Here is a 25,939-nt window from a genome sequence, read left to right as displayed (position 1 = left end):
AGCTTCACCCAGGGCGGAGAAGAGGACAGGAGTTTCCTTCCACAGCCAGCAGAGATCTGCTCCCAGAGCGCTCCCTACCCTGGGAAGGCCCCTGCAGGCACCCACCCAGATCTCACCCAGCCTCTAACATTGGCCCTTCCTCACAGCTGAGCCCCTAGCGATGCCCGTGGTGACTGGTGCTTTCCTGGTGGGGCTAGTGAGCGACTCTTCGGCTCAGCCCTGCCCGTCACCACCTGTTCTGTTCAACAAGGAGCCAGCATCCAGCCAGACCCGGCTGAAGGACACCGGTATGTTAGGGGGCTTGGAGAGGGTGGGCTTCCCCACTCCCCAGAGGCAGGAGCCACCAGGGACAGGAATTCCTCCCCCTACTAGTGTCCCCCACTTCTGTCCCAGCCAATGCCATCCTCAGTGTCCCCATCAACCCAGTCTGTGCCAGAAAACATGCCCTGGAAGGAAACACATTCCTAGGAGACACAGCAGGGAATCCCCGCCAACTAGGGAATTCACCCGCCAGCCCTGTGCTTTCATCAGCTGGGAACTGAGCACCCTCTCTGTGCCAGCAACACCACCACAGGCAAGCAGACACAGCTGCGGCTCTCTGGAAGACTGGAGCCCTTTAGAAGGGAGTCAGCTGTTAATTAAGATGTAAATGGAGAATCCCACCTCACCGCCTTTGTCTCTTGCAGTGCCCCCTTCCAGTTCCTTGTTGAGCTGCCTGAGTCTCCCTGCTGGACCCATCCAGATCATCCCCACTCTCTCCACTCTGCCCCAGGGGCTCTGGCAAATCTCAGGGGCTGGAACAGGGGTCTCCAGTATATTCATCTACCAAGGTGAGTATGCGAGGCTGGGCTCCCCACCCCCTCTGCCTGTGACCTGACTACTCCCTGATCCCATCCCCACCCCACCCCACCCCTGTCCCAGATATTTGGCAGTTTTAGCCTAGCACCTTCTCATGATCCTCCTTCCCCAGAACACCCATCTCTGTCCCCATTTCCCAAAAATCAAAGCGGAGGAGCAGACCTCCCCAGCGTGGTCTGGGTGAGTGACACACCAAGTGGCTAAGTGGCATTTTTTGGGTCACTTTCCCCTAGTAAGCCTTAGTTTCTCCTTTTTTTTCAAAAAAAACTAAACTTTATTATATTTTAAAATCACAGCATCAGGACTTTCCTGGCGGTCCGGTGGTTAAGACTTTGCCTTCCAGTGCAGGGGGTGTGGGTTCGATCCCTGGTCACAGAGCTAATATCCCACATGCTTCATGGCCAAAAAACCAAAACATAAAAACAGAAGCAATACTGTAACAAATTCAACAGAGACGTTAAAAATGGTCCACATCAAAAAAAAAATCTAAAAAAAGTATAATATCAATGCATGCTCATTAACAAGCCAAGCAGTAAGAGATACTTACAAGAGTTACTGAGTCTCTCCCTCACTCTTTTAGTATACGGTTGTGAACAGTTTGGTATGCATCCTTGCACAGCTTTCTCTGAATTGCCTTGTTTCCAGGTCAGTAAAATGGTCCCTGCTGACCTGCCACATTGAAAGGTTGTGAATTGTCCAAGGGAAGGCATGTTGGGCTCTAAGGGATGGGAGAGAGAATGAGGCTAAGGGGATACTTCCAGTCAATTCAAGAGCATCTTTTGAAGGTTGCATGCCAGTTTTTGTATAATGCACTGGTGCCCCAGGAGCAAGAGGGTGTTCTGGGCATCCAGGAAAATGGGTACTGACCACACAGTGGGAAAAGTGCCATAGTAGCACTTGCCCTAAGCTCCCTATGAGCTGATTGTGTCCATTTCACAGATGGGAAAACCGAGGCTCTGGGAGCCTAGTTGTAACTCAAGAGCTCTTTCCTCAACTTCGGCCTGAAATGTCTTCCTCTAGAAGTTCCCCTCGCCTTTCCCCAGACTCCCAGCCCTACAGCCTGATTTGGGAAGGGGGTCACCCAAGTGGCCTCCTTGTTGTTTCTATACTCCTTTCCCTCCCCCATGTAGGTGAGATGCCCCAGGCCAGCCAAACACCCGCCTCCAGCAGCACAGCTGTCCACAGCCTCCCGAAGTCCCCAGACCGGCCCGGCTCCACCAGCCCCTTTGCCCCATCGGCAGCTGACCTCCCCAGCATGCCTGAACCAGCCCTGACCTCCCGTGCAAACCTAACAGGTAAGAATCATCAGGGCCTGTGAGAGTTACTGGAAGCAGAACTGAGGCCCTGGGGGAAGGGATTGCCTCTGACAATGAGGTCCATGAACAGAGCTGCCTGCAGACACGGGCAAGTTGTGTTTGTGTAAAACAGGGCAGGGAGGGTCTCCAGGGAGGGGGGATACATGGGAGGGTTGGTGAGGGGAACAATTGGAGAATCCATGCCAAACCTAAACAGGGCCACCAGCCTTCACCATCTTGTTACATGGCAGGAAAACAGGCTCAATGCAGCCAGATCTTCTGAATTGTCAGCAGAATCTGGAGATCTTGATTTTAACATAGATATTGTGATTTTTAAAACACTGGTGAAAAATTTTAAAGTACAGCTGGCCAAAAAAAGACATCTTTGAGCAGGATACAGCCTCGGGTCACCACCTGGTAACCTCCATCTTGCGGAGACTCAGCCCACGTCAGCTCTGACCTTGTGATACTCAGAGGACTGATGCCCCAGAGGGAGGGAGGTACCTGGGGCGCCCCTCACCCTAACTCTGACACTGGCTTCTTCCCCTCCAGAGGATGAGATGTCCCCCACCCAATGCCCAGCAGCTCACAAGGCCTCCAGCAAGCTTCCCAAGTGGCCTGGTGAGTGGTGGCAGGGTCCCTCTGCCTGGGTGCTGGAGGTTTCCTGTCACTCATTCACCCAACACTTATTCAATCCCTCACTTGTTGGCTCATTCATTCATTCATTCATTCACGTGCTCACTTGATCCCACCGTCTCAGCATTCATTCCGCCAGTTATAGCCACACTTAGAGCAACATTTACTGAGGACCTGCCCCTCGTAAGCCCATGCTAGGTGTTGACATCTTGTTTGTGAGGCTGAGAGAATGAAACAGGGAAGCGTGGGTGATTGAGAGAGTGGATGAAGGCAGGAGTGGATGATGGGTGTGGGAGAGATGGAAGGTGGGAATGAAAGGGCAGCTGAGAGAATGGCGAGACGACTGAGTCTGACTCTGTTCCAGGTACACTTCCAGGCACATGAGATGTAGTCAATCATTAAATTTGTAAACAGGGACTTCCCTGGAGGTCCAGTGGTTAAGACTCTGCGCTTCCATTGCAGGGGGCACGGGTTTAATCGCTGGTCAGGGAACTAAGATCCCGCATGCCTCCCGGGATTGTTTGCGGCCAAAACAAACAAACAAACAAAGTCATAAACAACCCCAGTATGATCCCTGTTTTACAGATGAGGAAACTGAGGCCTAGTGGGGGTATATCACATGCTCAACATAACAGTAATAAGTGGTGGAGCTGGAACTTGAACCAGAAACCTGGATTCCACTATCTTAACTCTTACCACCACCAACCCCCCCATGACCTCCCTATGGTCAGTGAACAAAAGAAGGTTAGTGAGTAAATGAAAGAGTGGACAGATAATCAAGTGAGAAGATGAGTGAATGAATGGGTGTAGGAATGCATGAATGAGTGTCTGGGTAATTGAGGGAGGCAGCTAATCAAGAAGGCAGTCGGGGAAGACTTTGACGAGTGGATGAACAAGCTAGTGATGGTGGCCGGGCTGGCCACTCTGCTGCCCTCACAGTGGCCAGTCCTGCCACTAGCATCCTCCTCTCCCCCACCCCACACCCTTTGACATGTGCAGAGAGTGTGGAACAATTCTACTGCTCGCTACGGAACAAGTACCAGGCTAAGCCCGCAGGCCCGGCAGGCATCCTGGTGGAGGTGGACCTGGTGAGGGTAAGGCTGGAGAGGAACGGCGGCAAAAGCCAGGACAGAGAGCTGACCACCCTGGACTGGGCAGAGCGGCAGCCGGCCCGAGGAAGTCTGGGCGAGGTGCTGCTGGCCTCTAGCAAGCACCGGCGGCCACGTGAGACGCAGGTGATCGCCGTGCTGGGCAAAGCAGGACAGGGGAAGAGTCACTGGGTCCAGGCCGTGAGCTGGGCCTGGGCCTGCGGCCAGCTGCCACAGTACGACTTTATCTTCTGCATCCCCTGCCACTGTTTGGACCGTCCAGGGGACACCTACCGCCTGCAGGATCTGCTCTTCTCCCTGGGCTCACAGCCACTGTCAGTGGACGACGAGGTCTTCAGTTACATCTTGAGGAGGCCCGACCGCATTCTGCTCATCCTGGATGCCTTCGAGGAGCTCGAAGCCCAAGACGGCTTCCTGCACAGCGCGGGCGGACCCATGTCAGCAGAAGCCTGCTCCCTCCGGGGGCTGCTGGCGAACCTCTTCCAGCGCAAGCTGCTGCGCGGCTGCACCCTGCTGCTTACAGCCCGGCCCCGGGGCCGCCTGGCCCAGAGCCTGAGCAAGGCCGACGCTCTGTTCGAAGTGGCTGGCTTCTCCGCCCAGCAGGCCGAGACCTATGTGATGCGCTACTTTGAGTGTTCGGGGGCCACCGAGCACCAAAAGAGAGCCCTGGCACTCCTCCAGTCCCAGCCATTTCTCCTGAGTCACAGCCATAGCCCCACTGTGTGCCGGGCCGTGTGCCAGCTCTCGGAGGCCCTCCTGGAGCTAGGTGATGAGGCCCAGCTGCCTTCCACGCTCACGGGCCTCTATGTTGGCTTACTAGGCCCAGGAGCCCGTGACAGCCCCCCAGGGGCCCTGGTGGGACTGGCCAGGCTGGCCTGGGAGCTGGGCCGCAGTCATCAGAGCAGCCTGCGGGAGGGCCAGTTCCCATCGGCCGAGGTGAGGGTCTGGGCTGTGGCCCAAGGCTTGGTGCAGCCCACCCCGGGGGCCCTGGAGACCGAGCTGGCCTTCTCCAGCTTCCTCCTGCAGTGCTTCCTGGGGGCCGTGTGGCTGGCTCTGAGCAGCGAAATCAAGGACAAGGAGCTGCCGCAGTATTTGGCATTGACCCCGAGGAAGAAGAGGCCCTATGACAACTGGCTGGAGGGTGTGCCGCGCTTTCTGGTCGGGCTGGTCTTCCAGCCTCGTGCCCACTGCCTGGGAGCCCTGGCAGGGCTGGCGGCCTCCACCTCAGCAGACAGGAAGCAGAAGGTGCTCACCAGGTACCTGAAGCGGCTGCAGCCTGGGACGCTGAAGGCGGGGCGGCTGCTGGAGCTGCTGCACTGCGCCCACGAGGCGCTGGATGCTGGGCTTTGGCGGCATGTGCTTCAGGGGCTCCCAGCCCACCTCTCGTTCCTGGGCACCCGGCTCACACCTCCCGACACCCACGTGCTGGGCAGCGCCTTGGAGGCGGCAGGCCGAGACTTCTCCCTGGACCTCCGTAGCACTGGCGTTGACCCCTCAGGACTGGGGAGCCTCGTGGGACTCAGCTGTGTCACCCATTTCAGGTGGGAGCTGGGGGCAGGAGAGTGGGCTTCTTTGCCTTGGGCACCTACAGTGGTCTTGGTGCTGTGCCCAGTGTTGACTCTGTGGGGTCTCATTTAGTATGAATGGCAGCCAGATGGGGGCAGAAGTGATTCTAGCCTTTTTTAAGATGAGGAAGCCAAGACTCAGAGGGGTATGGTAGCTTGCCCAAGGTCACACAGCCAGCATCGTTCTTTCAACCAGTATTTGAAGGCTGGCCTTATGACAGGCACTGGGCCACATCTAGAATCTAAGACTGACCTGGGTTTGAATTAGTTTTCTTTTCTCCATCCCCCGATCAAGCCACTGTTTTGTCATGGTTAGATTAAAGCCATAGCCTCCCCTGACCTCCCTGCCTCCATTCTCCTCTTCCACTCCACTTTATATTCAAACATCAGTACACATCTCCCTAGAAATTGCATCTGATCATATTCCATCCTTCCTTACAATCTTTCAGAGGCACCCCACCTCCCTCAGGATGAAGTCAAAGTTCCTTAATTTAAATAAAGGAATCTAAATCCTTCAGTGATCTGTTTGATCATTTAAGCCTAATCTCCAGAGAATCTCTGCCACCTTCCCCCTAAGCATACTTTACCCAAGCTGTAAGGTCTACACCACTGTAGTGGTTCAACTGAGAATTTAGCACTGAGCTTCCTGGTAGCCAAAGCAAAAAGGGAAATAAAACCACTGGGAGAGTTGAGAAAAAGGAGGAATTGATAAAGGCTTGAGTGGTCATGGAAAACTTTCTAGAGGAAGTAGGGGTTAAGTTGAGGAAGGAAAATATCTGAATAGGTAGGTGGTCCCTTCATGGAGCCGCCACCCCCACACACACACATTATGGTCTAGCCCAGTCACCATGACTGGATCTCAGGCCCTTCCTCCACAGGGCTGCCTTGAGTGACACAGTGGAGCTGTGGGAGTCCCTACAGCAGCATGGGGAGGCCAAGCTACTCCAAGCAGTGAAGGAGAAGTTCACCATTGAGCCTTTCAAGGCTGAATCCATGAAGGATGTGGAAGACCTGGGCAACCTCGTGCAGATCCAGAGGTGAGAGGGAAAGGGCATGGGAGTTGGTCCAGACCATGCAGGACCTAATATTAAGTTTGCTATTAACACTTCTTCCTCTTTTGGGGGGACATCCCCTGCTCCCCGCCAGCCAATGACCATCCAAAATCTCTCAGTACAGTCACCACCCAGGCAGAGCCCCCAAGATTTATCACTCTGTCCACTTCAGAACTTGCCATCATGTACCCAATTCTTTCTCAGCTAAAGCCAAGGAGATATTCTCTCCTGCTAAGAGTTCATAAGCTGCCTTCTGCATCTAGTAACACAAATGACACCTATGGCCACCTTTCCAGGCAGCCAGGACCAGTATCATTCCCGTTTTCTAGATGGCAGAGGTCTAAGATTCAGAGGGCAGAGGAAACGTGACCACAGAGCAACTGTCTTTCCCTCATTCCTTCATCACACATTGTTTGAGCACCTACTATGCACTGTCTGGGATGGGTGTGGGTAATGCCTCCTCTGAGGCTCTTTTCCATGAAACACACAGTAATGCCTTAATAATATCCTGTCCTGAGGTTTTTCTTTTTAACAAGGGGACAACAGTAGCCCAAGGAAGGCAGTCCTTCTGGGGAATTTTGGGCACTGGGGCAGGCGTCCCCCCTAGGAGGGGGTTCCATGATAGGGGAGGAGCCAACTCTTCCCTAACATTGCCCGTTCTCTCCAGGACAAGAAGTTCCTCTGAAGACACACCTGGGGAACTCCCTGCCGTCCGAGACTTAAAGAAGCTGGAGTTTGCGTAAGCAAAGGGGTAAATTGTCTCGGGTCCCCACGAGGTTTCTCCTCTGGCATTAGCTGGGCTTGTGCCACCAGAATGGAGATGGGTCCTCAGAGTCACTCTTACCCTCTCGCCCCACCACTCTGGAAACCAGCTTCCAGCAGCTGGGGCATGGCCGGTCTGGGCTAGTCCTGGAGGTTCTCGGGGGTGAAGTGAACTTGCCCATTTGCTGGTGAACATACTCATTCGCATCCACTCATTCAACAGACCTACTCATATGACCCAGGCCACTGTTCTCAATGAGCTTGCTGTCCAGTGTAAATAGACAATTACCACCTGCTGTGATTAGTGGCAAGGGCTGTGAGCGTGAAGACTTAGGGGAGGTCAAGATGACTTCCTGGAGCAGGAGACTGAAGCATTGAAACTTGACAAAGAAATAGGAATGAACCATACTGGGTGGAGATATTATCTCCCCACTGTACAGAAGCAGACACTGAGGCCTTGAGAGTGTAAATTGTTTGTCCAAAGTCACAAATGTCAGGTCAGCCTGGCTGTTGCTGCAACAAATGAAAAAGTTAAATTCATGTTAGGCCCTTGTTAGGGATCTAGAATCATCCAATGATTAAGAAGGAATTATTAAACAACTACAGTGTACTCAGTGCCATAATCTTATTAATTTCAAGGGCCACTCTGGGAGATAGTCATTATCTTCCCCATTTTACAGATGAGGAAACTGAGGCCTAGTGAGGTTAAGTAACTTGTCCAAGGTCCCCAGCTGGTCACCCACAAGCTGTCTGCTCTTCCTGATCACAGCTCCTGCCGTGCCCCAGAAAAAGCCAAGCGTTTCTTGTTTTGAACAGAGACAAGAGGCCAAATTTGTGCAGAGGTGAAAAATATTGCTGAAAAGAGGAACTGTATGAAAACAATCACCAAGGGCCCCTTCTGGCTTTGAATTATTTTTAGCTTAAAAAGCCCCTAGTTCAAGGTCGGAACTGTGCTCTGGGGAACAGCAGCCGTGGGGTAGAACAGCCCAGAACCCGGAGAGTAGCCACCTGCAGGCCAGAAGCCCTGAGAAAGTTCCGAGGAAAGAAGGAAGGAAGGAAAGGACTATTTTGGGCGTGAGACTGGCAGCCACCATGCCGGGTACCCTGTAGATTTCATGTGCATGTAGATTAGGCCCCTCAGCCGCTCAGAACCCTGCAGGAGCTCTGCTGGTGGACGATTCTCCCCCGATTCAGCCCCCATTTACCTCTTCACCCTTGCCTCCTGCACTCTTTCCAGCCACGTGGGTCCTCTTAATGGTTTTCAACCTCACTAGGCATGGTCCGACCCCTGGGCCTTTGCACTGGCTGTGCCTTCCACCCAGGACACTCTTCCCCAGGTATCAGCATGGCCCACGCCCTCACTTTCTTCTAGTTTTCAGTGAGAGACGCCCTTTCTGACTCCTGTATTTAAAAGTACAGTTCTGCCCCGCTCACACTGTGCTTTTCTCTGTATCAATTATCTCCCACACCAGACAGTTTACTGATTTCTTTGATTACCTGTCTTGCCCCCTGGAATGTCAGCTCCACGAGGGCAATGATTTTTGTCTGTTTTGTTCATGGCTGTCTGCGTGACAGGTTTGATGGGCCTGGCACACAGTAGGCAAACAATTAATATTTGATAAATGAATTCCTTAATCTTTCCAAAAACCTCCTAAGACTGGGGCTAAATTTGAGAAGATTGAGACTCAGAGGTTAAGGGATTTGCCCAAAAAGCCCCACAGAAGGTAAGTGGTAGAGCCCAGATTCAAATCAGATTACGGATTCCCATCTTGTGACCTTTCATTGAGGCTAGTAGTTCCCAGACTTTGGGGTTTCAAAGACTGAGGATATTTCAGAGTGAATTTCGGTGACTGTGCAGTTACCATCTTTTAATTTGTATCAAGTATGTTCATTCAAACAAGTGAAATAACTGCTGCTGACACCATAATTTTATTAAAAATGAACATTTTAGTGTCAAAAAAGTTCAAAGGATATAAGTTCAGAATAAAAGACTGTTCTTTACACTGAGTACACTTAACCATATTTTAAAAACAGGGACTTCCCTGGCGGTCCAGTGGTTAAGACTCCGCACTTCCAAGGCAGGGGCCATGGGTTCAATCCCTGGTCGGGGAACTAAGATCTCACATGCTGCGTGGCATGGCCAAAAAAAAAAAAAAAAAAAAAAAAAAAAGAACAAAGAAAAAAAAAACAAAATAGCCCTCTGTTGTCTTTATTTTTCTCATTCTCTCGAAATCTGGTCTAAATGTCCATCTAGGCTGTGTGACCTTGTATGAGTTAGTTAACCTCTCTGTGCCTCAGTTTCCCCATCTGTAAAATGGGGATAAGAATTGCTCTTAGCTCAGAGTCATTGTGAGGATTAAATGAGGTCTGATCTGAGTGATGGGCCCAGTGTGTTCCTGGCACATAAAAAGTGCTCAAGAAATGGTTCTATTTGTTGTTAAAAAGCAATGGCAAATAAGTAAACCATCTTTCTCATCACTGGTGGTGGTCCTCAGACCAGCATTTGGGAACCACTTCCCCAGGCCAGGGTGGGAGAAGGGTGCATGTGGATGTCAGCAGGAGTAAGAACTGGCTCCCCACTCAGAGATGAAAGATGGGGAGCCCCCTGCTGGGAGCCCAGCTGGCCTCTTGAGTGGGCTTTGTGAAATATGCCTGAAGCAGAAGGGATTGGGGTCCCACCAGGTGGAGCTGGGGGGAGGTAAGGCCTCATATGGGCCTGCCTTCTGTGGGGTCCAGTAGAGGGGCTATGACTGCTTCAGGGTCTTAACTCTGCTCTTTGCCTTCTAGGCTGGGCCCCATCTTGGGCCCTCAGGCTTTTCCCAAACTGGTGAAGAACCTTGAGGCCTTTTCTTCCCTTCAGCATCTGGAGTGAGTATAGACCCCGGAATCCCTCCTGGAGACCTTGGGCTTTGACAACTCCAAACCCTGGCCTTGTTTGTCCCTTTCTCTCTCTGTGTGTGTCCTGCTGCTTCCTCAGTGTGGCTGGTGTGAGTGACCAGATGTCCCCACTGCAGGGAAGCGATGGCAGAAGGAAATCGCCAACAATAAAAATAGGTTGAATCCTTTCGTGATCTTCGAAACTCTTTTCCCCTCATGTGCTGCTCCCAGCAATCCCATGGGGAGGCAGGGTCGGGGAACATGATCCCATTGTACAACTGAGGTCTCTAGAGGTTAAGGAAGTTGCCCCAGCTCACGGGGCTGCCAGGAAGGAAAACAGTGATTCAGGTCCATGGGCAGTTAGGGCCTTGTCCACTTGTTGGCCTGGCAGTCCCAGGTGATGATTTGCCCTCAAATGCTCGGAGCTGCAGCTGCATGTGGCCATGGTGTGTCCAGGGGTGGGAGCATGGGAGGAGGCCACTGCTGGGTCGGAGGGTGGGGGAGGATCGGCTGGCCTCCAGGGTGCTGGCTGATGGCCCCCCATCTGATTCCATCTGCAGCCTGGACTCGCTGAGCGAGAACAAGATCGGGGATGAGGGTGTCGCCCAGCTCTCAGCCACCTTCCCTCAGCTGAAGGCCCTGGAGACGCTCAAGTGAGTGCGCTGGGCAGGCCCTTCCTGCTGTATTTGTCCCCAAAGTCCAGCTTTTTTATTCTTTCATTCACTCATCCATTCAATCGTGCATTCGTTTAATCATCCACCCATTCATTCATTCATTCAATCATTTCTTTAATCAGCCATTCAACCAATCATTTATTCATTTAATCAACAAATACGTAAGAAGCACTTACTGTGTGCAGACACCATTCAAGGCCCTGGAGACCCAGCTTTAAACAAAGCAAAGCCCCTGACCTCAGGGATCTTCTAGACGCAGTAAACAAGCAAACAAGCATCCATAATTATGAAGTGTACAGTAATGAATGTGAGCAATGTTTAGTGAGAGAAAGACTGAGGAGGTGAGACAGGAGAGATAGATTAGGATTTATCAGTAAAATATTATTATCAAAATAGTGAATTTCTATTTAAAAAAACTTCTGGGTTTAGGAAATAGCAGATGGATATGATGCAGGAGGGTCAACATGATTTTTTACTGAACCTAAAGGGATCATCAAAATCTACCCACACTCTACTCTACAACCACGATCAGGGCAGCCACAGAACTCACCAGAATTCATTTAGGGATTTCCTTGATGGTAGGACACTGAGACTTATTAAGTAATTTATAGTGTTTAAGGAAACAGTGTGAGTAAGCTAGATTTCCCTCCCTTCGTCTTTCCTGACATCCTTCCTCCCTCCCTCCATTTCCCTCTCTCTCCTACCTTTCCTTCCTTCCTTTTTTACCCCACTTAAACATTTTCTGAGCTCCTACTATGTGCTTGGCATGGCTGTAGGCACAGGGATAGAGTAATGAACAAAACAGACTCGACCCCTCACCTCGTGGAGTCCACGTCATTAAACAAATAATGTAAACCCTTATGTAATGACAGTGCTGAAAAGTGGTCCAAAGGGAAAAAATGGATGCTATAAAATCATAAAACAAGTGTGGGAGGGAGTGCGATCTCTGTCTCACCTGCATCCTCACCCCCATCATCCCACTCAGCCTCAGGGCGTGACTGCATCGTTTTACTGATTTAGCCCAAGTCTCCCCATAGCGCCCTCACACAGTTCAGCACCCACGACTCTCATCCAGGTAGAATGTCTTGTGCTTGCTGCCCTGGGATGCCCTGTGAGGCAGCAGGGGTTCCCAGCCCTGCCGGAGCCTGGGGTGATGGACACTGATGGGGAGGGGCATTCAGGTTTGGCCCTGAGCCCTCCCCTTGTTGTACTCCTGCAGTTTGTCCCAGAACAATATCACTGACTTGGGTGCCTGCAAGCTGGCCGAGGCCCTGCCCTTGCTGGCTGCGTCCCTCCTCAGGCTGAGGTGAGTGGGGCCCTCTGTTGGTCAGGTGCTGAGCTGGTGGGCTGGAGGGCGGGCAGAGAACCCCCTTGGTGCCAGCTGTAAGGTCCAACACTGGGACCCTGAAAGCAGTCACTACAGGCTGTTCTACCACATCAGTGTTGCACAACTTGGTGGGGGTAGGGAGTGGGGGGCACCGACCTAAAATCCAACATGAACACACACCCCTGGAGTTGGGTGATGCCACCGCCCTGAATGAGATTAGCAGCCCCTGGGGAAGGGCATCTGGCAAACTCTGGGCAAGTCACTTACTCATCCCAAGCCTCTGTTTCCTCATCTGGAAAATGGGTACCATGCCAATAGCCTATGGAAAGCGCTTGGTGCAATGCCTGGCTCTGGTGCTTAATAAATCTTGCTTCTCTTTCCCCAGGGCATGGCAGGACTGGGCCTTTTCCATGCCAGGGTGGTTTCTAGAATGCTGACTATGCACAGGTAGCCTTGGCTGGCTCTCGTCACGCACACATCAGTCCGTGCCTACACTGACACCTCTGGCAGGCCTTGGAATAGCACATTCTTGCTTTTGCTTACTTCCAGCCTGGTGCCTGGTGGTTCCCGGGGACTAATGGGTCCTTCCAGCCCATTATCCTTCCAGCCAGGGTCCCTGAGCGCAGCTGCATAGGTTGTGTGCTGTGCAGTCTGTAGTCTATGTGATTGGCACGCCCTAGAGTTGTGAGGGTATCTAATAATCTCTAATATCAACCATGGGCCAGAACCTGTGCTAGAAACTAGAGATACAGCTATGAACAAAAGCAGGGTGGGTCTTGCTTTCAAGTTCCTTGCATAATAAATAAGTAAGTACGTGCATAAACAAAGTGTTTAAAATGCTGACTCATGCTGGGAATGAGGAAACTAACAAAGGCCCCAGAGGGTACCATAGGGAGTACTGAATTCACCAGGGAGGTCAGGAGACCCCTGAGGAGGTGACCCTCCCCCTTCTGTGGGATGCTCTCAGGGAAAAGCATTCCAGGGAGAGGGAACAGTAGAGGCAAAGGCCCTGAGGTGGGAAAGAGGTTGGGTCTTTGAGGGCCAGAAGGGGGGCCTCTGTGTCTGGCTATAGGGATTGAGGGACAGAGGGTGGGAGATAAGGTGGGAGAGGTCAGGGAAGGCCAGATCATGCAGGGAGACCCTTGCAGGCCAGGAGAGTGGTTGGGGGCTTTTCCATTGTGAATGGAGAAGCAGGTGGGGCATGTGGGAGTGATATGTGAGCTGATTGACACTTTAAGAAACCTCATATTGGGAGTTCCCTGGTGGCCTACTGGTTAGGATTCCGGCTTTCACTGCTGTGACCTGGGTTCAGTCCCTGGTCGGGGAGCTGAGATCCTGCAAGCTGTGCAGCATGGCCAAAAAAAAAAAAGAAACCTCATATTTTATGGACTGTAAGATGCCATCCATTTGTAAGACACCATTAAGAGGACAAAACGCTGCTAATTAAATGACATCCATTGATTATCAGACACATCCTGATCACAATGCTTTTCAAATGTGAACATGTACATCTTGGCATCAATGAAATATGGGAAGAATCCTCTTCCTGTGGGTGAGGAAGGGTCTCCTGGTTCTAAGATCCACCCCAGGAAGGGATTGTAAAACCCCTACCTGGTTCCTGCCCTGGTACCGGCCGACCCATGACATCAGGGGTTCCTGGAGTTTAGCTTGAATCCACTTTGCTGCAGTGTAGACTTGCTGCTTTTACATGCAGCCCTGCAGTGTTGCTCTGAGGCTGAGTCAAGACAAAGTCACGGCCTTGAAATTAGAACCGTGGCTGCACCTGGCTTGTTAAAAGGACGCTCGTTAATGAAGGTACAGCTTAAGTTGGCACCAGCGACACCTGTCGTGCTATTTCTGACACTGCTGATGGTGACTGAATATACTATAGAAACCCGAGCCTGCCCAGTGACTCTGGGTTTCTCCTGCTATTCCCGATGCTGTCCCACCCCCCACAGTAACTTGTATAACCCTCACAAACCCCCGTGGGAGGTATAATAACCATAGTTAACACGTAGTTCATTCCACATGTCGGGACCTGTTCTGGGTGTTTTACCAACATTAACTCATTTACTCCTCCCCACAATTACTCTATCATGCCCATTTTATGGAGGAGCAAACTGAGTCACAGGGGAGCTGAGTAACCCGCCAAAGATCAGACAGGCAGCAAGCCACAGAACTGGGATTTGAACTTGGGCTGTTTCAGATGGGAAGCTACCTCCACTTAGTCCTGCTGCTTCCCTAAACTCACTGAGTGACCACAGAGAAGCAGCCTTAACTCCCTGGGCCTCAGTTTCCCCCTCTATTAAATGGGGCAGTAATCCCGGCTGGGTGTGGCTCTCCCCGGGCCCTGACCCCCCAGCACCCCCGGCCCCTGCCCTGACCTCTGTCTCCGGCAGCTTGTACAATAACTGCATCTGCGACGTGGGAGCCGAGAGCCTGGCACACGTGCTTCCAGACATGGTGTCCCTCCGGGTGCTGGAGTGAGTGTGGGAGCCTGGGCAGTGGGGGTGGGGCCAGGACTTGGGAGGACCAGGGTCTCCTGCTGGCATTATGGGAAGGGCTGGGCTGAGGTCTGGTTGTCGAGAGCGTGGTGATGACCTTGGTCTGGGGCTTGTTGGTCCCCAGGGCCAGGATCCACAATGGGTTTCTCTTCCCAGTGTCCAGTACAACAAGTTCACAGCTGCCGGGGCCCAGCAGCTCACTGCCAGCCTGAGAAAGTGCCCTCATGTGGAGAAGCTGGCGTAAGTCTCAGCAGTGGTGGAGGGAGAGTCAGTGTGTGGTTCACCCTGTGAGCCCTGAGCTCAAATCCCACTCTGTCCCTCACCAGCATTCAACCTTGGGCAAGCAGACACATCGACCCTCTGGACTCAGTTTCTTTTCTTCTTCCTTTTTTTTTTTTTTTTTTCTTCTGGCAACACTGCATGGTTTGCGGGATCTTAGTTCCCGGACCAGGGATTGAACCTGGGCCCTCAGCAGTGAGAGCGCCAAGTCCTATCCTAACCACTGGACTGCAGGGAAGTCCCTGGCCTCAGTTTCTTCGTCTGTATAATGGGAGTGACAATAATATTTACCCCCTATTTAAATATTTACATTTAAATTGGGGGGTTGAAATTTGTCAATATACTCAGAAGAGTGTCTGGTACACAAAAATGTTCTATATACTAGGCTGAACAATATGAAATCGCTTATATTCAACCATTTTTGACTACACACCTGGCAATTTCATATGGTTGAAACTTATTTATTATTACATCACTATGATGTCTACTGTCCGGTACTGTACTTTATTGTCTTTCAAAGCACTTTTGTCTGTATAATCACTCATATCTTCTAGGAGGGATAGGGTGGCTCTTGTAAGACCCATTTTGCAGATGAGGAGAATAAGGCACAGATAGGTTAACTAACCTTTTTGAGATCACACAGCATGTCAGCGGCAGAATCAGTTTTTAAAAAGTGGTCTTGGGGCTCCTAGGCCTCTGGTGTCCCCATGACCCCACATTAGGCTAGGTGGGAGGAGGGATTTGGGGGCAGCTTGCGTTGGGGACACCCCCTCTCCTCTAACCTCTGTGTGCCATGCCCCCATCACAGGATGTGGACGCCCACCATCCCTTTTGGCGTCCAGGAACACCTGCAGCAGCTGGACTCAAGGATCATCCTGAGATGATCCAGGCTGTGCCTGGGACAAGGTAACTGAGGTGAGCTTGGAAGGGGAGAACCACGGGGGTCCCTGGGGACAGTGTCCTGTGAAGTCAGAATCCATAAAAGGTGGACGGGGCAGCAGGTGGGAGCTGGGTGACAACTCCTGAACCATGTGCCATCTGGGCCCACCCCATATACCCCTGTGCTGGGCTCGGTGCGGTGTCTTCTAAAGGCTTTGAGGATTTGGGCTCTGAGGATCCTCCCTGTGGGCAGCCGTGGGACCTGGGGAAGGACAGGTGGGTCAGCCGTGCACGTCCCACAGCCCTCAGCATTGGGAAGGTCTGCCTTCGAGGACTCCCCAGCCATCCCGGCTGCTGTTTCAACCTGTCGGCTGCCCCGATGCCCGGCATTGTTTTCATAGGAATTTGCTCTACCACTTTCCTGCCTCTCTCTGTGCGGATGACTGTCCCCTCACTTCCATGCTCCCCCGACCTGGGACATCCCCCTCCTCCATCCCTCCCATCCCCAATCTCGACCACACTTTATCCATGTGTTAAACTGCCCTGTCCTAAAGCTTCCTGATCTCCACCCATCCTGACCTCTCGCAGCATGTTCTCCGAGGACACTGACCATGCTGGACCCTGACCTGGTTATTTGTGGACACAGCTCTTCTTGGGCTGTTTCCCGTGAGCCTCGGTGTCCTGGTGCCCAGTCCTGGTGGCTCAGAGTCGGCCCCCGCCCAGCTGCGGAAAGGACCCATGGCCTGCTCTGCGAATAGACCCAGGCCCGGCCCTAGGCTCCTTCGGAGAGCAGGTTGATGTCAGCCCTGCTCAGCCACTGCAGCCCTGGCAGATGGGCCAGTGCCTGGTGGCAGCTGCTGTGCACCCAAGAGCCCTGAGGCATTCCCTGCAGTACACTGCAGACAGCTGTGGCCAGGCCAGAGAGAGGGATGAAGCAGCCACATCCCCACCTGCCCAGGTCCCTGCTGGCCTGGGGAGAAAGCACTGCTCCACGCTGCTCTCCTAAAGGGCAAGCTCTGAAGATACCAGCGACCATCCCCTGCCTGCTGATTTCCCAAACCGTGACCGGCTGGGATTCTACAGAAACTGCCCTCTGTCTCTGGGACTCACTGGTTTGCACTAACTTTGTTTGCCAAGGCCAAGTCTAGGCCTGGCCAGACACACTGGACCTTAGCAGGAAAAGAGCTGATGGTACACTAACAGAGGAGGGGAGGGGCGATGGACTGAAACCACGTCTACCTTTTAGCCTTCATTTCCTGTGTCTTTTTTCACTACATGATAAATGGCTCATTTAATCCCACGGGCAGGTCCTGTGTTTGAGTTTATACTGTGCTTACCATTTTGGATGCCCACTCTTCCGGCTAGCTAATGCATCACAAACCGCCCCAAAACGCAGTGGCTTAAAACAGCACACACATTTATTCTGCTCACACACCTGTCTTTGGGCAGGGCTTGGCAGGGGCAGCTCGTCTCTGCCCCACTCAGTGTCAGCTGAGGTTGTCTGGAGGCTCAGTCACGCATATGTCTGGCACCCGATGCTGCCCAGCGGCTGGGGGCCTTGGTTCCTCTAAGGAAGTGGCAGGGGGACTCTCTCTGTGGGCGAGTTTGGGCTTCCTCACAGCATGGTGGCTGCGTTAAAGGGTGATCACCCCAAGAGGAAGAGAGGTTGTGGGGGCAGAGGAGACCGAGACCATGGGGAACAGCCCTGCCCTTGCTGTAACCCAGCCTTAGAAGCTGTCACACAGCATCACTTCTGCCATATTCTATGGCAAGTTGACGGGGGCCCTTGCTCTCTTGCCCTCCCCACCCCCCTCAGCCCAACACACACAGCAGGGTCCACTTCGGCTCAACTCCTGTCTTTCGGGAAAGGATTTTCTCTATGGCTTCCTACCATTCTTTGGAAAATTCATTATTTGGGGGTCAGCAAGGCTGAAGCACCGTGAGCCTTGCAGAGTGTTTTCCTCTGTTTCTGACCCTCTGCTCTACCCTGTGAGTCGTTTCTTAGCTGAGCTGGAATCCGGCCCTGGCCAAGGCAAGCCTGGAAGGGACTTGGTGGCTTTGCTGTCTACACAGAGAGCTGCCAGGTCGGCTGTTGTTTTTCACTGGGGCACGGCTGGCTCGGTCAGAAGCCCTGATTTGGGACAACTTGGCCCTCTGCTGGTGGCTGTGGGAACTGTCTGTGCTCCAGTGCGCCAGCCCCGATGCCTGGTTCCTCAAACTCTCCTCCTCTTCCCAGTTAGGGGGTATTGGGGGTCGGGAGGGTCTGACCCCGCTGCCCCGCTGGCAGTCCTCGCAGAAAGGTAGTGCCTTCCACCTTGGTCCAGTGGCTAAGGGCATCAGGCCATGTAGCTGGGCCATCACCCCTCAGGGTGTGCCTGCATTTGTGGACCTTGTAGAGTCCACGGAACTCCCCCTTGTGCAGCCACAGGAAGACAGTCTCCTTCTGATCCAGGCATCTACTGCACCCTTCAGCCAGGCGGGGTGGGCACAACTATCCCCACTGCTTTTGGTCTGTTCAGAGGTGATAAAATGAGGTCAGAGGCTATAATTATTCATACTAATGACTTTAAATGATAGCTACCACTTATTAAATGAATTGATACCTGTAAAGTGCTTATCACAGCACAAGGGACACAGTAAGTGCTCAATAAAGATTAGCAAGTATTATTACTTTGTGCCAAAGTGCTGAGCCAAAGTACTCACCGTGCTGAGCCCCACTCCCCCCATCAAGAGGGACCACGGTGTAGGGTCAGGCATCTCAAACTCTAGAGCTAGACTGCTTGGGCTCAGTGTCCAGCTCACCACTCACTTGTGCAAATTACTTCTCTGTGCCTCAGTCTCCTCATGCGTAAAATGGGTATAATCACAGTACCTTCTTCATGGGGTTACGTGGAGACTCAATGAGCAAATATGCTGAGAACAAGAGCCTGGCATCCAGTTCCCTACGTGTGGGCTGTCATTATTACACACATCCGTGTGTTTCATTCTCACCTCTGCCTGGAATGTTTTCCCAGCTCTTCACATGGCCTGCAGGACTCAGTTTACAGGACAGCTCCTCAGGACGGTAGTAAACGCAGACACCCCTCCCCCAGCCTATCCCGTTGCTAGTTTATCTTTTTCACACTTATTTGTTGTGTTGTCTGCTCTTGTCCTAGGATGTGAGCTCCAAGAGGGCAGGTAACCTGTCTGTTTGTTCATTGCTCTGCAGAGGCACCCTCTGCACCCAGCAAGGTGCCTGCACATAGTAAGGGCTCAATAAATGTTTGTGGAATGAACAAATAATCCTCACCACAACTTTGCTTTCTTTGTTTGCTGTATTCATGCCACAAATATATAGTGACACCGTGGTGTACTCAATAAAATGCTCAAGGCCCCTGCTCTGTTAAATCTTGCATTTTAGTAAATTTAAAAAACTCCCTGGGCAGGGCTGTTGGGTGTGGTTGGGCAGTCTGTGCACTGCACAAGGTGCCTGGACAAGGGAGCAAATGGGGCTGCAATCCAGTCTGGGCTCTGCTTGCCAAGCTGTGAGTCCTGGTGTGGAGCAGTGTCTGCCCAGAGGGGCACCTTTGTCATTAACACAAACTCATCTTATGAGGTGGGTAAATGACTGGCCCCATTTCACAGATGTAACTTGCCTAAGGTCACACTCCTGTAAAAGAGGGAGTCAAGATACAAACTCTACTTCTGACTTCTCTGGAGGGTCACTCTGCAGGCATAGGCACCGGGTGCTGGAATTGCTCCCCATTTGCTGGGTGGGAGAAGTGATGCCCAGAGGAATCAAGGCAGCTGACGTCTGGAGTCACACTGTCCATTGACGGCATGATCCCACGTTCAGTGGACTTCAAGGCCATCCACCTTTTAAACCCTTGCCTTTCCCCTCAGGCCTCTCTCCCAAAGAAATGTCTCCCTTCTCCCGCTCCCCTTTGTCTTGAATGTCTTCCAGTTCACATTTCTTAGCAACCCTACTTAGAATCACACGAAGACAGGTGGTATGTAACTGCCTTCTCTTGAGTTCTGCTGGACCTCTCCTCTCCCACACCTTGGTCTCCTCACCTGTAGAATGGAGCTGACCACCCATTCCTTGTTCAACACAGTATGTACGTGAAGGTACTTTGAAAAGCATCAGCTGTTCTGCAAACGGGGAGAATTACTGCACGTGGACCCAACTTCAGTCGTTCGTTTGCTCCTTCCCTCACCCGCCCACTCCCCTCACCTTTAGGGGAGATCTACCATGTGCCCAGCACAGGGGATCCCCACCTCCGACTGCTCTGGGATTCAGGCCTGATTTTCAGCTTGGCCGCCAGGCCTTTCCCTCCACAACCAAGGTGGGCCCTTGCTTGTCAGGCTCGCGGAAGCTGGGAAGGGGCCGGGTTGGGACTCCGACACCAACGCAACTTGGACAGACTCTCCAAACCCCACTGGATCTCCAACTGGGGAGGCCCTGACCCTTCTGCCCTTTGTCAACCATGAGGCTCTGTGGACTCCCTTCCAGAATCTCAAAGGAAAAGAACAGAACAAACACCCCCCAACCCCCACAGGGCCCCAGGGGTTGGAGTTGCATACATTTTTTTAATTGAAAGAAGTTAGCCTCCTATGTATTGCTTTGACAGGTTTATCGAAGTCAAGTATTCATACCACTCACATTTTCGAAAAATATTTCTGGCTGGAGGAGCGCTGTCCCCGTTGCAATGTATCAGTTCTGGCAACTTGATGGAGAGCAAACAATCTGAAATGAATGAGTCAAAACCCCACCCTCGGCCCCCCAGGCATTCTTCTTTTCCTCTGAGTCACTCTCTGAAACAGTCGCTGCATCTAAGCCCGGCCTCGGGCCAAACCCTGTTGCGCTTAGAGCTCCACGGGCATCAAACAGAGCTGGGAGTCGCTTTTGTGTGTGAAGTGTCCGCTCCGAAGATTAAGTGGGAGAAGCAGATGCAGTCGGGGGTGAAGAGCAGGGAGGCAGACTCTGGCTGGGTTCCTGTAAACATCCATTGCAACGGCGAAAGCTCGGAAGCCAAGGCAAGGCCGTTTGCGCGACGCTGCAGGTGGGCAAGTTCTCCTGGCACCCCTGCCTTACCCTTTGGACAGGGGCACGTGCCTTCTGGACCTCGGCACCCAGTCTCAATCTCTCTGTCCCACCATCCTGGGTCTGGACGGGCACTTCTCTGTTGGCACAGGGCTTTTGAGGGGAGCAGGCCTAACAAGAAGGACAAAGGGGCGTTACCAGCACAGAAGCACCACCCCACCACCCAATTGGAGGCTCGAATTTGGGGAACCACCAGAAAGCTCAGGCGGGGGGTGTTGTCCTATAATTTTTTATTAAAAAAAATTTTATGAGTGTTTCCGATTTCTAAGGACCCTAGGCTGGAGAAGCGGTGCAATTTCACCTGGGAGAGGAAGGACTGTCACTATCTTGGGAGATAACCCCCAGGAGGGGGATCCTGGGACCTGAGGAAGGAGGGCAGCCTGCTCCAGGGTCACCCGGGGTCTGCTGGCTTACTTGAGCTCTAGGCCAGCTGAGTCAGCTCTGGGGAGTGGGCAGGGCTTGGCGGCAGCTCCCACCTTGCCCGGAAAATGCTTCGCAGCCTACAGGAAGGCTGTGGCCACAGCCAAGCTACCCAGCAGCCCCACTTGGCTCGTTTTCCCAGGACACGGCATCATCCCCAGTGCCTGGCTCCCCGCAGGTCCTGACTTACTGTCCCTTTCTCTCTCTAGGTCCAGCCGGGTGCTGATATGTTTGCAGCATCTCGTATTCCCACGCCCACCCTCCTTACAGCCCCCACAAGTCCTGCCCCAGTTCTGAGCCTCACCTCTGCCAGCTCAGCCTACTTCCGCAAATGTCATTGAGCATCAGATAAAACGTATACATTAAACACAACATGTATTATTGTTCATCAGGCGCTGCTGATATTTGGGGCAGGACAATTATCTGATGAGGTGGGGGCGGGGTGGGGGGCGGGACCCGTTCTGGGCCCTGCAGGAGGTTTAGCAGCATCCCTGGTCGCTGACTGCTAAGTGCCAGTAGCATTCCCAGTCCCTGTGACAACTAAAAATGCCCCCTCACCCCATTTCCAGGGGCCACCCAATGGGGCAGAACTGCTTCCACTGAGAACCATGAATCTCTCCATTTTATAGGCTAAGAAACAGAGGTTCAGAGAAGCCAAGTGACCTGTCTAAAGCTGCATAACTCTGACAAGCAGGGCTGGCAGTGGACCAGTGACAGCGATGCAAACAATCACAGTCAGGGCAGCTACCACTTCCTGAGCTTTTACTGTGTGCCACGAGCCCTAGGCAGAGCATAGGTGCCTCACCCCATTTCCTCCACTCACCCTCCCGAGGCAGACTGACCTGGCAGCTTTCACCTGCAGGGACACCCCTCCTTGCCTGAGGCCTCTCCACCTCTAGAGCCTGCTTGGGCCCCAGCCTGCAAGTGCAGGCAGAGCTCCCCACAGCTGCCTTCCAACCAGTGATGGCCAGAAAGCTGGTGGATCAATACCCCAGCTCTCTCACCCGGCAGCTGGGATGACCCTGAGGCATATTCTCCATCTACACCGGTTCCCAGAGATCCTGAGCAGGACTGAGCCCAGGGCTGCGGTGGTAACCTGCTAGATGACACATCCCTTCCCTGTCTCACTGCCCCCCTCCCCACCAGTAGTTCCTGGCATCACCTCCCAAGTAAACAATTTGCACTTGAACCCTCGTCCCAGGGTCTGCTCCCCGGAGAGCATGCTTGAGATGGAGCATTACAAAGGCCATTTCGTTCAACCCTCCTAACACCCCAGGAGTTAGGTACTATAATGATTCCATTTTACAGATGAAGACACTAAGGTTCAGAGAGGGTAAGAAACTTGTCTAAGGATGCTCAGCTCTCCAGGGCTTTGTCCTACTGGAGATCTTAAACAATACATAATCTCATACCTCCTGTGTGCCATGTCCTGAGCTGAGCACTGGGGACCCTGAGATGAGTGCAGCCTCTGCCTTTGACACACAATCTAGTGAGCAATTTTAGCCCAAGTTAACACACTGACGCCAGGAAGAAGCACAGGAGATGGATGGAGCCCAGTCTGGGGAAGGCTGTGCATGAAGGACACGCCAGGTAGAGGGAGGGCTGGTGATCAGGTCCTGGAACCTCCTGTAGTTTGGTTTGGGGTGAAGAGAAAGGGGTTGAAGGCTGGCCATGGGGGAGACATGGCTGGAGAGGTGAGCAGGGGCCAAATCGGCCAAGTTTCTTGTGTCCTCTGCCAGATTCATCTCCTAAGGTCAGCTAGGAACATGCCCTTCCACTACTCAGAGATCTTCCTCGGCTCCCACTGATGACACATGCAAGTCCTCTCATCCTTGGGCCCCATCCGATCTCCCCACTGGACGTGGTAGGCGGGAGGGGAAGCTGGGGCTAAACCAGAGCATCGGAAAGCTCGGCCCTCCAGAAAGGTGTTCGTGGGTTCCCGTCCCGTCCTGCCAGGAGCCCACCTTTGGCTGACCTCCCTCCTCCAAGGAGACTCTGGGGTTCCCTGTTGGGGTCAGCAGTGGTGCTGCCAAGAGCCCTGGCATCCAGGAAACTGGAGCAGAACTGTTTATTTCGATACAGCATTACCAGGGCTCACTGCTAACTCTCCAAGGCAGGGGATGGTACTTGAGCCCATCTCAGACTTGGGCGGAAGGGCTGTTAAAGAACATGGGACCACCCCTTGGAACAGGGACTCACTCCCCTTCCAATGCTCGTGATAGCAAACAGCATTGAGTCCCAGGCAAGCGTCAGTCTGGCTGGCGCGACTCTGTCACACGTGCTAACCTCCGATGGGAACAGGTGCAGAGCCTTGCAGGTGCCGGCTCCAGCTGGAATTCACTAACACCCTCTTGTTCTCATTGTTTATCTGTAGGGTCACCTTCTATTTATGGCGAATGATGCCAGTTTTCCATTTCTGATAGTAATACTATAAAGTTCCTCTTTTTCCACATCATTAATTTCACTTTAAAAAAAGCCTCCAGTTTAAAGACAATAACTGCATAAATAACAGTTCAGGCAATGAGCAGATAGAGCAAAAATTGTTGATGGTGTCATATGAGGTTTGGGAGACCCTGATGTGAGCTGGTCACTCCGCAGAGAATGAAAGGGCCGAGAGAGGGCGGTGACCTGACCTAAGCCACACAGCACACTGAGGACAGAGATGTGGCCCCAGGGCTCTGTATCTGTGGCTGGAGGATGTCCTGGGTCCTCTCCTCTGTGCCACACACCACGGCTGTTAAAGGTCAATCCCTTTGTTCCTTTGACTTACAGGTCTGGTCTCATAGCAAACCAGCTGACATTTATCAAGTACTTGTGCTTACCTTGTACTATCTGCTTTAACTCATGGCTTAGCTCATTTGTTCCTCAAAACAACCCTAGGAGGTGGGGCCAAGGAGGACCATCATCCCTGAATTTCAGATGGGGCTCAGCGAGGTTACGCTTGTGACCGAGCAATGTCACACAGCTCATAAACGGCAGAGCCAGGGTTTGAACCTCCGTGGTGTGACACAACGTCTATCTCAGTTCCTCTCAGCATCTAGTTCATCTCTTTCCTTGGGCATCAGAAGCCCCGGGCTGAGAAGCATCCTGAGGCTGCAGCTTAGGAGTCCAGGCAGTGGATTCTCCAACCTCCTAACATCCTTAGAGCACGACTCAACAGCTATTGGCTTTGGCTGTTTTTTCTTTCTTTCTGAAACTGTAACCTTTCATTCCAGGCCACTCCCCAGAGCTGGACAGAAGGAGTGGCTGGCTGACTGGTTTGTCATCAGAATGACAGTTGGGCACTTGATCCATTTTAAGAAGCAATGTCTCAGCTGAATACCTCTGTGGAGATGCTGCCTAGTTTGATTTGGCTTAAGGGAGAAAATGACCTTGTGTCTTAAAGGTGCTGGTGGGATGATGCTCTGGACCTGTTGGAAGAGGATTCTTTTTGCAGTTGGGCCATCCCACTGTCCTGCTCCTATGGGGTTATCACAGCCCTCGGGCTCCTTCGAAGGCTGCCCACACAGACACACCCTCCTTGGTAACTGGCCCTCACACAGAGGAAGGGGGCCTGAGAAAGGGGAAGGCTTCCTGGGCCAAGCCCCCTCTGGGTGTGACACGCCACCAACACTGATGGCATCATCAAGAACCGACGAGGCGACCATCAGCAGCTCATCTAATGCGCACGAGCCCTTCAGCAGCTACTAACTGCTATCCTCCCCATTTTACAGAGAAGGAAACTGAGGCTTGGGGAGGTGAAGTCACTCGTCCAAGGTGTTGGTGGAGCTGGGATTTAAACCCAAGTCTGTCTGACTTCAAAGCCTCGAAGCACCAGTCTTAGGGGGTACATGGCGATGGCCTGAGATAACACTGAGACACACTCAGTGAGCTAGTGATTGGCTTTTTGGTTCTTAGCCAATCTTTATGATTACTTGGACAAGAAAGTTTCACTTTGGTGCCGGAGTTTATCATGTGACAGTTGCTAACCTGACTTTTTAACAAAGAACCAGGGGCCCTGCGCCTTTAGGTGGCTTCAGTATTTGGCCAGAAGTTAATGACTTTGGCACTTAGTATTTTTATCCACGCCAAGTGATGCTGGTTTTCTCTTTTCAGTGACATAAACATTCTTTTAAAAATAAATTCACACACAAAAAGTAGATTTTTAAAAAAGGAAGCACTAAAACGAGTGTACTTAAACTATAAAGGGAAGAACAGTAACTTTGCAGTGGAGAGAGCTGGCAGACAAGACCTTAGCCAAGTGGTCAGCATTAACATCACCAGTAATGAGGCTGACAGACATCACGTGTCCCCCAATACGATGCACTCAGGACACACACTCACTCCTCTGTGGTATTCCTGCCAAAAGTGCACCATCTGAATCTAATCTCAAGAGTAAACATCAGACAAACCCAAACTGAGAGAAAATCTACAAAATACCAGACTTGTATTCTTGGACTTCCCTGGCAGTCCAGTGGTTAAGACTCTGTGCTTCCACTGCAGAGGGCATAGGTTCGATCCCTGGTCGGGGAACTAAGATCCCACATGCCGCACAGCGCACCCAAAAAATAAACAAAAAAAATAAAAAAACACCCGACTTGTACTCTTCAAAAATGTCAATGTCATGAAAGATACACACA

General features: G+C 52.2%; 2 protein-coding genes across 8 annotated transcripts in view; one reads left to right on the top strand and one right to left on the bottom strand.

Moving 5' to 3' along the window:
- The window catches only part of CIITA (class II major histocompatibility complex transactivator), a 42,239-nt gene extending 22,310 nt beyond the window's left edge, over positions 1-19,929 (top strand). For 2 of the 7 annotated variants that reach the window (XM_082644694.1, XM_082644696.1), the window contains exons 7-20: positions 147-287; positions 687-830; positions 1,989-2,153; positions 2,706-2,774; positions 3,789-5,439; positions 6,342-6,500; positions 7,183-7,254; positions 10,065-10,145; positions 10,715-10,807; positions 12,048-12,134; positions 14,555-14,638; positions 14,816-14,899; positions 15,747-15,853; positions 16,406-19,929. In XM_082644694.1, the coding sequence (XP_082500820.1) occupies positions 147-287; positions 687-830; positions 1,989-2,153; positions 2,706-2,774; positions 3,789-5,439; positions 6,342-6,500; positions 7,183-7,254; positions 10,065-10,145; positions 10,715-10,807; positions 12,048-12,134; positions 14,555-14,638; positions 14,816-14,899; positions 15,747-15,822 (2,906 nt within the window). In that variant the 3' untranslated portion in view covers positions 15,823-15,853; positions 16,406-19,929. Of the gene's footprint in view, positions 1-146; positions 288-686; positions 831-1,988; positions 2,154-2,705; positions 2,775-3,788; positions 5,440-6,341; positions 6,501-7,182; positions 7,267-10,064; positions 10,322-10,714; positions 10,808-12,047; positions 12,135-13,869; positions 13,959-14,554; positions 14,639-14,783; positions 14,900-15,746; positions 15,854-16,405 lie in introns of those variants that run through there. The other 5 variants (XM_082644695.1, XM_082644697.1, XM_082644698.1 and 2 more) reach the window with 5 other exon arrangements.
- Positions 19,930-20,189: 260 nt separating this feature from the next.
- DEXI (Dexi homolog) overlaps positions 20,190-25,939 on the bottom strand; it is an 11,943-nt gene continuing 6,193 nt past the window's right edge. The window contains exon 2 of the mRNA XM_082600425.1: positions 20,190-21,011. The gene's annotated coding sequence lies outside the window, so the exon portion shown is untranslated. The remainder of the gene's footprint in view (positions 21,012-25,939) is intronic.

Source organism: Mesoplodon mirus, assembly GCF_964341445.2.
Source record: "Mesoplodon mirus genome assembly, chromosome: 15".
NCBI classification, from domain to species: Eukaryota; Metazoa; Chordata; class Mammalia; order Artiodactyla; family Ziphiidae; genus Mesoplodon; species Mesoplodon mirus.
Note: the sequence above shows the minus strand (reverse complement) of the source record. Positions and strands in the feature narration are given on the sequence as shown.